Below are 13,047 nucleotides of genomic sequence, written 5' to 3'. Positions count from 1 at the left end.
ACGATATCGCGTGATATGTAATTCGGTCAAATAAGTTATATATTTTACAAATAAAAAACATTTAAATATAATAATTATAACTTTAATATCAGTCTTTTATAATCACATAGAATTTTTAAAAATAACATACAAATAGAAAAAAATAATTATCAAAAATCAACATTTATAGGGAACCTACTAAAAAAAAAAAAAAAAACAATACTCAAAATAAATAAAAACTAAACTTCAAGCACGCTAAATCAACGAATAACTAAACAAAATCGTCGCCTTGTCTGAACGCCGCCACTGTGCGCACTGGCTAACATAAACAATAGACAATGGCTGGCGGCCATCCCCACTCCACGAAAGTCGATCCTTTCCCTAGTGGCCAATATAAATATTATGCGCCGTTTCACTGTGGCCACTATACTATTCCGCTTAGAAACTTGATAGTGACGTCCACGCGATATCGCGATTGGCAATGAACGTGTTAATGAACAATGGTGTTTTTCCTATATGTGGTAAAATCAAATTTGTAAGGTGCTAATTTGCTGGATTTGAGGTAGGAGAGTCTCTTCCATCCACTATCAGTCTTAGTGGTATATCTTTTTTATGAATTTTAGAATATGTGGAGTCCTTAAACGGTTGTTTTTTAACGAACTGTTTAGATGTTCACAATACCAACAAATGAACTAATTTTCGTAATTTCTTGTAGTTTGTGCTTTAAAGTTTTAGTTCTCTTTACCCCTGAAGATGTTAGTCTGACGACTAACGAAACTTGTCAGGTGTTGTTTTTAGTACTTGTTTAGTTTTAAAAACAATTTTCTTTAATAAACATGTGGTCACAAAACTAGAATAACTATATTCGAATGAATTTCTTTTGCCGTTAAACCTTCTTTTACAAAGAATTTTAGAACTGCACAATACTCAATTTTATCCATTTCAAAGGAAGCAGACAACACTTCTTCAGACATCTGTAAAAAACAAACTACTTGATAGAATGACTTGCAATTTCACATGGATGCTTATGACAGATGTACAAACTTAGAAGGAAAAAAAAAAATCGTGTTAATAGTGTTGCCATCTATGGTTGAGGCCGAGAACTTTTCAGACCGCCCTCATGAGTTAATTCCTATCAATAAAAGTAATCAAGTCATTGACATGTGGTCTGAAAAGTTCTTTGAAAAGATATGAAGACATTAAGTGCCTGGTTAATTTTTTTTCTTTGCTTATAAGCTGTGTGGAGGTTTCCTATTTTTCCTTGATGTTTATATGCAGTATAGTACAAAAATTAATTCTTACAATATCACGATAAACTGTTAAACTTAAAAGATTATTTAGAAGTCTGGCCATTGGACATTTTTCAATCTGATTTAAATGAAAGGAGATAATAGTTTATTTTATTTGAAAAAAAAAACATTTTTTTTTTAGCTTGCACTTTATGTCTTGTCATTTCTGGAACCACGAGACCTATTGAGAGCAGCTCAGACCTGCCGTTATTGGAGAATTCTTGCAGAAGATAATCTTTTATGGAGAGAAAAGTGCCGAGAGGAAGGTATTGAAGATCTGCGAGAAGTGTTAGGAAGGAAAAGGTCACGTAGTCATTTTAGTGCCAACACTGGTCCAACTCCTACTCCAGTTATACCCAGTCCATGGAAGGCAGCATATATGCGGCAACATAATATAGAAATGAATTGGCGGTATAATCCTATTCGCACACCAAAGGTATATATTTCAATAACATAGCCATAAACAATTTAATCTTGCAGAGAAAAACAAATTGAGAAGCTATTATATTAATGCTAATTCTTAATACATTCTTTTTATAAATTGGTGAATAGGAAATTGCAATAGTGTATGAATTGCATAAATTTTGTTCTGAGGTTTTTTTTAAAAAAAAAGTCAGTATTTTTTATGTATTGCTTGTTGTAGTGCTACTAAAGAAGGATAATGCCATCATATTGTGTGCGGTTTAAGCCAGTACAGAAGACAATTTTCTTGGTAAAGTATGAAATTGCCTGCCAGTGCTCATCCTTTCAATATCTAAATTCCTGGTTAATTTTTTTCTTTGCTTATAAGCTGTGTGGAGGTCTCCTAGTTTTCCTTGTTGTTTATATGTAGTACAGTACAAAAATTAATTCTTACAATATCATGTTAAACTGTTTTATCAGTTTTTCTAAATGCTCTGTATGGTATTCTAAGATGGCTAAGAATTGGAATGATCTTCATGATTTCTGTGCTTTTTTAATTTGGTTGGATGATTGAGTGTGTAATGAACACATCACTGAAATAATTCTTAATAAGTATGGAAAACATTTATTTACTAATGGGAAACATTTATTTCCCATTCTACTTTGAATTTGTATCTGTTATTGAGGAAACAGTGTTTTAATAGTATTTCTTCAAGAGGTGTGCCAAGGATGTTCAAAAGAAAAAAAAAATCGTATCAGCTGATTTTCATCAAAATATCCATTTTCTTTTCTAGCCTATGCTAAATCTCAGAATAGCTGCAAGCTAATTATCACACACCCAAAACTGATTTCAAAAGTGTTAAGGTAGAAAACTTGGAAGTTATGCTTTTGCTCCTTGTCAAACCCATTAGCTAATGGGTTTGACAAGGAGCAAAAACTATGTTATTCACACTTTTTTTTTTTTTTTTTTGGCTTTAATGCATCATTGTCCTCGGAAAAACTCAATTTCCTAGGCTCATTTTTCTTTCATGGCAGTGATGATCTCCTTAAATGTCCTGCTATTCTAAATTCACACCATTTAATGTCTCCTTTGATTTTTCAACAGAAAGATTTCAGATTAGATGAGACTTTGGTATCTCTGCAGACACCAAAAAAAACCTCATCCTTTTCCTGATTACATTTCTCCATTTGTGAAGATTTGCATTTTAGAATTAACTCCTGCTTTGTGTTGCTGTTTTATAACTCTGCTGTTACACTCATATCCTGCAGCTTAGAAATTCAACATATTCATAAAAATAAAAAGGCAAGAAATCTTTGCCATGAAATTAAATCCAAATGCTCTCATTTCAGTTCTTTTCTTTCCAAAATAATGGAGAAATTCATGAATGGTTTGTGTGTTACCTGTAAATCTCTTTTCATAAAACAACTGCTAAAATCAATTCTGCCACTGTCAATCAACAGGAGGATCTGACTTATGTCTGTTGATGAGGCATTAGATCAGATTTTATTATTAAGTAAGCACCCTTCTTATTCATCCTTCCAACTTTTGTAACTAGGATACCAGCTTTTTATTTCTCTCTCTTTACTTGTGACATGAACTGTTGTATGGATTGTTATCATTCAATCTTTGCTGCCAGTGCTGACTGTACTTCCATTACATTTGACAAACCTTGCATTACACACACACTACACAAATAACTTCACAATATCTACTTTCTGACATCTCCTTACTAAAACCCTAAATTCTCATTTCCAAAACATTTTTTGTGAATAACCTATATAATTATATTTTTATAATGATAATGATTTTATTTGAAAGTGTTTATTTGAAAGAAAAAAAAAAATGATGACTTAGCATTAAAGTACCTTGAGACCTTATGAAGTACAAAGTGAAAGGTTAGAAATATATATATATTTTTTTTTTTTCAGTAATTGCTTTAAAGAAACCTGAAATCACTCTAAATTCTAAGAATCCCTTCCTAAGAGTAATGAAGAGAAAATTGAGAATCTCCAGTTTATTAGTTTTATGAAATATAAATCAGTATGATTTTCACTAAGCCTTTTTTTGACTGGTTCCCAGGAACCATTAGATGGTGCATCCATCTCTTCACCAGTGCTGTGTATAATTAGTGATGATAGTCTTGGACCAGCTATCTCTGATACTGGTAGAGATTGAACTGCCCCCTCAGTCTCCAAAAGTTAGGGCTAAAACGACCTCGCCCTACTCCCTATAGGGGAATAAAAGGCATTAGCTGATTTATATATATATATATATATATATATACACACACACACATACATACAGTCATCCCTCAAGTTACATCCGCTCGAAGATACATCCATGATCCCATAAGAGAATAAATAACATTTTCGACTATACTTACGAACAAGATACAAGTGAGCATAAAGTAAAAAAGTTTCTATTTAGCAACAATGCATCATGCACAGTGGCAACAGTGCACATAGCAGCAACCTCCCTCAGCAATTGGCATATGTCTTCAACAGTTCTTATGTTGATTTTGTGTTTGAGAAATAGGTTATTTGTGTATTTATAATTAAATATTTTGTAATATTTGTGCAGCATGTCCCCTACACTCCCAATCAAAAACCCTAATGAAGAATCACAGAAAAAGAGGCGAGCAATTGATTTGGAAACGAAGTTGCAAGTTATTACTATTATTACTATTATTACGGGCAACTCCAGGGAGTCATTAGACTCATCGAGGGAGGCCCCAAATCATATTCATCACAACTATTTGACATTCATACAGTATCTATCATACCTCGCCTTAAACTCATTCACTGTCACAGCATCCACCACAGACTCAGGGAGCGCATTCCACTCATTCACTACTCTAAAAGTAAAGAACCCAGCTCTAACACCTTTACTAACCACACTTTTGCCCAGTTTCCATGGATGTCCCCTAGTCCTCCCACAACCAGCCCTGTTCTCAAAAATATCTTCTGAATTAATTTTATAGAAACCCTTCAGTAATTTGAATGTCTCAATCATATCTCCCCTCCTCCACCTATCAACCAATTTTTGCAACCCACAAATCCTCAACCTGTTCTCATATGGTTCATTCCACAGACCTGCTATCATCTTGGTCACTCGCCTCTGGATCCTCTCCACCTCCTCCACATCAAGAAGAAACCTAGGTGACCAAATCTGAGCACAGTAGTCTAGATGGGGTCTTATCAAGGCTCGATAGAGAGGAACAATAACCTGCTTGTCTCTGCTTGTCAACGTATTCTTCAGCAACCAAGTGATTTGATGAGCTGATTTGGCCACTTTTGCAATGTGTCCCCTAAATTTCAATTCCTTATCTACCAACACTCCCAAATCTCGTGCCTCATCAATTTCCTGGAGCAGGGTTCCACCAATGCAGTAAACTGCCGTCAATCCTTTCACCCCAAAATGCATAACCTTACATTTTGCCACATTAAACTGACATCCATTCTCCTTAGCCCAGACCTCCAATCTATCCAAATCATCCTGCAAAATTTTGACGTCATCTGCATTCACTATTGCCCTACCCAACTTCGCATCATCCGCAAACAAATGAACTGTTCTTCTCAGATCATTTCCTATATCATTTATGAACAAATTAAACAGCAGTGGTCCAAGAACAGATCCTTGTGGCACACCACTAGTCACAGGCCGTCTTGTGGACTCTACTCCCGAGTAAACCACTCTCTGATATCTCTCCGTCAACCACCCTCCTATCCATCTCACCAACCCTTTGTCCATTCCCATATGCTGCAATTTACTGATTAGAATTCCATGTGGAATCCTGTCAAAGGCCTTGGCAAGGTCTAGTAGAATCACCGTAAACCCATTACCCTTATCCAGTTCAGCCGTCACTGTGTTATAATACGTGAGCAAGTTACTGAGGCATGACCTACCCTTCACAAAACCATGCTGTCCCTGATACAGTATCCCATTTTCTTCTATCCAATCTTGTATTTTCCTCTTGACTATTTTCTCTAAGACCTTGACAATGATTCCTGATATGCTAATCGGTCGGTAATTTACAACAGCAGTCTTGGAACCACCTTTATGCAGTGGAACTATTTTCCCCTCTTTCCACCCGCTCGGGACTAACCCAGACCCGAGACTCAAATTAAACAAAATGGTCAAGGGTACTGACAATTCTTTAGCTGCTTCTCGTACAACACGAGCTGGTATACCATCCAATCCCACAGATGTATTGACATTGAGGTTATGCAATAGACTACTCACCTCCACTTCATTAACCACAATTCCCGTATAATCTACTGGTTTATTCGTTTCTGCAATGTCACCACCTGGATGATATACTTTTGCAAAGTGCTCACTCAGTAACTCAACTATCTCAACTGATTCAGTTACCTCCCTACCATCGGCATTCTTTAAAATCAATCTGCCATGTACATTTTTCCTTTTACTTGCTACATATCTAAAAAACTGTTTAGGATTCTCTTTAGCCTGCATGGCCAATGTTCTTTCGTAATCCTTTTTTGCTTTTCTTACCACACTCGTCACCCTTCTGGCCTGCGCTTTATACCGTTCATGTGCCTGCCGGTCACCCTTCTCCTTAAATTCCCTCCATAGTTGTTTCTTTTTTTGCAACTCAAGCTTAATGGTGTTATTCATCCATTTAACCCCTGCTTGATTTATTATTCGGACTCTAGGTATACAGTCAGCCATTGCTTCATGCAAGCACTTCTTAACTACCTCCCATGCACTATCAACTTCTAGTCCTTGCAGTTGTACATGCCATGGCACTGAACCAATCAAACTCCTAAGCTTGTCATACTTTCCAGCCTGATAATTCCACATGTACCCTGTCTTAATTGAAAATTCTACACCTTTAACCACCTCCCAAGTTAAGACCCTATGATCACTCTCACCGATTGGTGGCAATGTGGTCATATTTGTTACAGCCAAATCCTCAGATGTAATTACTAGGTCAAGCACTCTCTGACCCCTAGTATTTTCCATTACATGCTGTCGCAGATAGTTATCCCTTAATAACCGCATAAAATCCAGTTCCTTCCTCCCGTGTGTCCTCTCCTCACTCCAATCAATGCGACCATAGTTGAAATCTCCCATAATAATCACCCTCCTTCCACCCATTTCTTCTATTTGCTTGTGCATACTGTCACCACCATCTTTTCCATCACCTGGTCTATAGCAGCACCCAATTGTATATTTAGTTCTGCTAGCCACAATCTCACACCAAATGGCCTCAAATGTGCTCTTTTCTCTATCCTGCAATTCAACTTCTATTCTCCTTGGCTGGAGCTCATCAGCTATCATCAACAATACTCCTCCCCCCATTTTATTCTCTCTGTCATTCCTGAACACACTATACCCATCACATTCAATCCCACTAGTTATATCATCTGCAGTCAGCCATGTTTCACTAATACCTATAACCTGTGGTCTGGAAGTGCCAACCATGGCCAAAAACTCTTCCTTCTTGTTCCTAATACTCCTAGTATTAGTGTACATGAATTTAAGACCCCCATTAGCCCTAACTCTACCTTGATGCCTTATATTAACTATCCCACTCAGATTTGTTGTCCTTATTTGCTCTGGCATATTATATTCATTCTTACATTCAACTGCCTCCATAAGGACTTTATCTCTACTCCCCCCCCTAACAAATCTAGTTTCCCTGAATTTGCACATCCACTACATTCAGCAACACTTTCTCAAGTCTTCTTACACCGTAACCATTCAAATGCAAGCCATCCATCTTATATAGATCCTTTCGCCCATCAAACTCACTCCACACATCCACAAATTCCACACCACTTGTCATACATAACCCACGCATAAAGTCATTTGCAATTATAGCCCTCCTTTTAAACATTTCACTGTCATACCGTGGCAAAAGACTAATCATTCTAACTCTCTCACTCTTTTCTTTTGCTACCTCAAACAATTCATTCAGGTCTTCTATCATTTCCATTTTATCTCCTTTCAAATCATTCGTACCTGCCACAACAATCATTTCTTTCACCCTTTCCTTTTGCTCTCTAATAGACACAGTTACGTCCTTTATGGTCGCACCAGGTTGGTACGATTTTGTCAAATCCTCTACTAACACACCTCGTACTAACGAGTCTCCATACAGCACTCTATCCTTCATTTTGTTCATGTTCATATTCATACGTCTATTTTTCCTGTCATACCTTTTATTATTGGTTGGTTCATTCAGTCTACTTTTGTTCATGCACTCTAGCTGCTGTTTTGCTCTTTCTATCGCACTATTCAACAACGTGATCTCACTCAATGCATCTATCTCATCTTTTTTGTTCTCTGAGAAACCATTTATACTATCATTCACACTTTCTACATTCACACTCTCACAATTTTCATGTACAACCTTGCCGTTTCTTGTCATATCCCTATTTCCTTCATTCTGAAGGTTGACAAAAATATCACACTCACGATCCGAAATACACTTCAATTCCGCATTCTCCCTGCATTTTCTACACACATTCAATCCTTTATTATCATCTAACCACACTCCGACCGCACTCCGCAAAACGTACATTTCACAGCTAGTACACTGACTCATTTCTTTTATGCTACCGTTCTTTGATAACGATGGCGAACCTTCATTACTGGCCGCCATTTTCCTTCGCACAGGTGCCATACTTATCTGTAACGTGTTTTGTCAAATTATACGTTATAACACACCAAAAATAGACGCACTAAAATACGCAAGGCAAACAAAACAAAACTACACAATATTAAGTAATTTGTATCGATAACTGAAAATGATACTTATCTTATCTGGAGCTTGCACGAACACTACTCATTACGAATTCATCTAGCGGCGACTTCCCGACATAGATTATGTTATAAAACACTTTAGTACACTAACCACGTTAATAAAGCTCCAATAATATACCAAAATTAAACACTTAAATCCATTAAATTGAATCCAAAACACCAATAAATCAACAAAAAACACAAATCTCTCAGGAGCTCTCCGATAGCACGTCCGTTCACCAGCTAGCCTCGACACCAATCTCAAGTTATAAAGCAAGATGAAGCTGGTAAGCCTGTGGTGTGATCGCACATGACTTCAGATGGTCTCATCCTACAGTTACAACCATTTTGAAAAATAAGGATAAAATTGTAGAGGCTGTGAAAGGATCTGCTTCCATTAAATTGACAATAGTGACAAAGCAATGACAAGGTCCTATCGGTGATGTGGAAAAGCTACTTGCATCATGGATAGAGGACCTGAACCAAAAGTGCATACCCCTTAGCACTGTGACCATAACCGCTAAGGCACTAAGTCTCTTCAACATGTTGAAGTAGAAAGCAGGGCCTGATTACGACTATGAATTCAACGCTTCTTCCAGTTGGTTCATGAGATTCAAGCAGCATTTCATCCACAAAAAGCTAAAATCTATGCCTGGTTTGAAATTCTTAATGGTCGTATTACTATTCTGTTAGAGGATAATGAGGCTGGATGTAAACTGAAATTATATGTGATATGGACAGTGAGAATCCATGAGCCTTCAAAAACATTAGGAAGCATTCTCTTCCAGTTCATTATTGGAGTAATAAGAAGTCGGGGATGACTCAAAAATTGTTTCAGGATACCTTAATCAACTGTTATGCAAGTGAAATGGAAAGCTATTGTGTAAAAGAAAATGATCACCTTACAACGGTGATCTTCACCCCAAGATCAAGGTCATGTTTCTCCCTCCAAACACACTACTTCATTGATCCAACCGATGGATCAGGAAGTTCTTGCAGTTTTTAAAGTTTATTATCTACAGAGAACTTTTTTATATGCCATTTCTGCCATAAAGGAAATGATAAGACTCTCATGCAATCTGAAAAGCATTCAATATTTATCATGCTATTAAAAATATTGCTGTAGCTTTGACCTCTCAATGTATGAGTGGTATATGGAAAAAGACATTAAAAAGATTTGTGCACAATTTTGGAAGTTTTGAAAAAAATGAAGACCTTTGTAAATTGAGTGAAGAAATAGTGAGCCTAACAAACAACCTGAATCTTGAAGTGAATGATGACGACATAATTCAATTCATAGAAAGTGTTCCTGAAGAGTTGACCAATGAAGTATGTGTCAAACTGCAGGAACAACGTGTTTCAGAAGAGGAAGAACAAAAGGAAGAGGGAAAAGAGAGACAAGAAGAGGTAGTTAAACAAATTCACAGTGAAGGGGCTTGCAGAAATCCTTTTCTTTAGTGTTACACGGTTGATCAGCATTCATTTTAGACAAATTATGGACTCTACACAACTATGTTATAAATAACTATTTTAATTTCCCGACATTTCGACCTTCATCTGGAGTATACACATATATACAAAAACAAGCTGAATTACATTTCACACTGTATGCTAAAGAGACAATGATTTGATCAGCAGTTATTCTACTGGTATGACCTCTAGTGAAAATAAAATAAAGAAAAATAAAATAAATTAATTTAAAAAAAAACTACATCAAAGCTATATTCTATTTAAGATAACATCAGAGAAACATTCCTTCATATAGATAGTTTTATTACAGTAACAATGATGTCCTAATTTAACATGACAATTGTTATATTAGATTTAAGATCTTAGATTGCCTATGGTCCTATTTATAGTTAACTCTTAGGGAGAAAGGTTAAGTGGGTAGAATATGTGCCTTCCATATTCTTGGAATTTTTAGACCAGCATTATTGTTAAGATTAGGGTGGTTGATAAGAATCTGGCTTCCTTAAATTTATGTTCATATCATGTTTTGGTGTTATGTAAACAACAGGTGCTTTTCCAGTCAATTCTATGTAAAATGTTCAGAGCATGATCAGAAAGGCCAGCTTCAATATAGTTATTATATTTAATGTGTCGTTTGTTCTTTTTGTCTGATAGAAATTGTGCATCCTATTTCCCCTGTATAGGGTAGATTACAGGTGCAATAAATATGGTATACTCCAGGGATGGCCAGCAGAGGGATTTGGCCTTTGGATGAGTTGAGTAAGCTCTTTAATTTTGCAGGAGGTTTAAAGGTTAATTTCAGTAGTATTCTTTCAGTATTTAAGCTTGTATTTCAGTAGTATTCTGTTTATTTTATCTGATGTCCCTTTAATGTATGGAATGGTTACGGTTTTATTGTAGTTTGGTTTATCTTTGTTTTTAAGTGAGGTCTTGTAGAGAATTTTTGATAGTATTTTGGCTATAACCATTTTTTAGGAAAGTATTGCTGATAACTTTAAATTCATCTTTAAGCACTTGTTCATTGGAGCAAATCTTCAAAGTCCTGTTTTTAAGAATATTAATGACACCTAATTTTTGTGTTGGGTGGTGGTAAGAGTTTGTGTATATATTGGCCGGTATGTTGGTTTCCGGTAAACAGTGAAGGAAAGCCTTTCTTCTGTCACACGTCTGCCAGAAGGAAGACATGACAAATGTATCTAGAAACGGAAGTGTGTTCTGCTTTTCAATCTCAGTTGTGACTGTATGTATTTGTGTTGTTTGTTTAGGTGGCTGAGGGAAGTGTCTAATGTCTGGCAGCCATGGGGCCAGATAGCGAAAACATCGTCAACGTATCTGAGCCAGACTCTGGGTTTTAAAGGAGAGGAATCTAGAGCACGTTGCTCCAAATATTCCATGTAAAAGTTAGCAATGGGGGGATAATGGTGAGCCCAGGGCTGTGCGTTCTTTTTTGTCAGTAGAAATCATTTTGCCACACAAAATATCCAGAACGTAATACATGCGCAAAGAGCGCTATGATATCGGGAGGGAATTTGTAAAAGAAGGGGGGGTGCATTTCTTTAGGTATTCCTTTTATGTCTTGTTTTACAACCAAATTTATTGTATAGCCATTTCTTGTGTTCAGCCTGAAAATGTCACCTCCCCTTCCATATACCACTACAGGTTTGCTGTTCAACTGATCAACATTTTTTCTTTTATGTGACTTCCACTCATAAAAAATAGTGAACCTATGGTTACATAGTTGTGTGTGAGTTGAGGATTTTTGCTGCCTTTATCCTTTATTAATTATTTAACTGGTTAGTTTCCTTCATTAAAAAAAAAAAAATCTCAATCATTAAAAAAAACATTTTTTAATGATTGAGAATATAAATGCCCTGCCAAAATAATAAATAGCTTAATAATAACACTAACTGAAATGTCAATCAAGTTGTTACTTCTAAATTTTGTTCAGCTGCCTACTTTCTTAGTACTTGTTTGAGATGTTTCTCGGGGATACAGTATTACAGTAAAATAAATAAATGAATAAATAGGATTATTCACAAGTTAGTTTGAAATGCCTTTAACTTTTCTATAGCTGCAGAATTCCTTAATCAAGATATCTTTAACACAAAACTTTCCCCCTCTCTCCATCTTTCTGTTTGTTTTCAATTGCGAAAATATTTTCTTATGGAGTTTGTCTCTTTATATTCTAATTACTTAATAATCAAAACAAAACTAAGCTAATATTTTTTTTCTAAAAAATATACTGTGACTCATTTTACTTTGTGTAAAAATGAGTCACAGTATATTATTATTATACTGTATTTCCATAGAGTCTCATCATGGGAGACCCCACACTAACGTTTACGCACACATACACGAAACCTGTCATACCTCTCCTTAAACTCATTCACTAGCAGGGAATTCACAACTAATTCTGGAAATTAGTTCTAGGCAAAAAATCTCGTTCGCACACCCTTACTAACTACTCTTACATAACTTCCATGAATGACCTTAGTTCTCTGACTATTTGTCTTATATTGACAAATTTCCTTTGCATCAATTTTATAAAATCCCTTTAATATCTTATAAGTTTCTACCATGTCTCCTCTTCTCTGCCTATCAACTAAATTTTGTAACCCTCAACCTATCCTCAGCATTCTGCAGATCTGTCATTAACTTGGTCACTCATCTCCAAATTCTATCTATCACTTCCTGATTCCCTAAAAACCCAGGTGACCAAATCTGTGCACAGTAATCAAGATGCGACCAAATCATAGACTTATAAAGAGGGATAACTTCCCTGTCTTTACTTGTTAGTATGTTTTTCAACATCCAGGTAATCCTTTGAGCTATTTCATCAACTTTTGCAATATGAACTCCGAACTTCATTCTCTGTCCACCATTATTCTCAAGTCCCTAGCCTCACTGATTTCTGCAATCCAGTACTGTCAACATGATACACAGTATGCAGCCTTTTCAACCTGAAGTGCCTAACTTTGCATTTTGCAACATTGAATTGATGGAAGTTTTTTTTTCACTTCACTATGTTACCAGTTATATATTTAGTTTAATCCTTTATCCAAGTGTAAGCAAACAAAGTTTGTGCCTGAAGTATTTTCAGGACTGGGGCAACTCGTGGTAAAGGTGGGATAAGTTCTG

The 13,047-nt window shown here is 36.0% G+C and overlaps 1 protein-coding gene across 2 annotated transcripts in view; it reads left to right on the top strand.

Moving 5' to 3' along the window:
* LOC150104101 (F-box/WD repeat-containing protein 7-like) overlaps positions 1 to 13,047 on the top strand; it is a 234,683-nt gene that overhangs the window by 161,826 nt on the left and 59,810 nt on the right. For both annotated transcript variants that reach the window (XM_090396763.1, XM_090396761.1), the window contains exon 7: positions 1,411 to 1,704. In XM_090396763.1, the coding sequence (XP_090252889.1) occupies positions 1,411 to 1,704 (294 nt within the window). The remainder of the gene's footprint in view (positions 1 to 1,410; positions 1,705 to 13,047) is intronic.

The sequence above is a fragment of the Typopeltis vanoorti genome, chromosome 8 (genome assembly GCF_054136105.1).
Source record: "Typopeltis vanoorti isolate ZY-2024b chromosome 8, IOZ_Tvanoo_1.0, whole genome shotgun sequence".
Lineage (NCBI taxonomy): Eukaryota > Metazoa > Arthropoda > Arachnida > Uropygi > Thelyphonidae > Typopeltis > Typopeltis vanoorti.
This window is presented reverse-complemented; position numbering and strand designations above follow the sequence as displayed.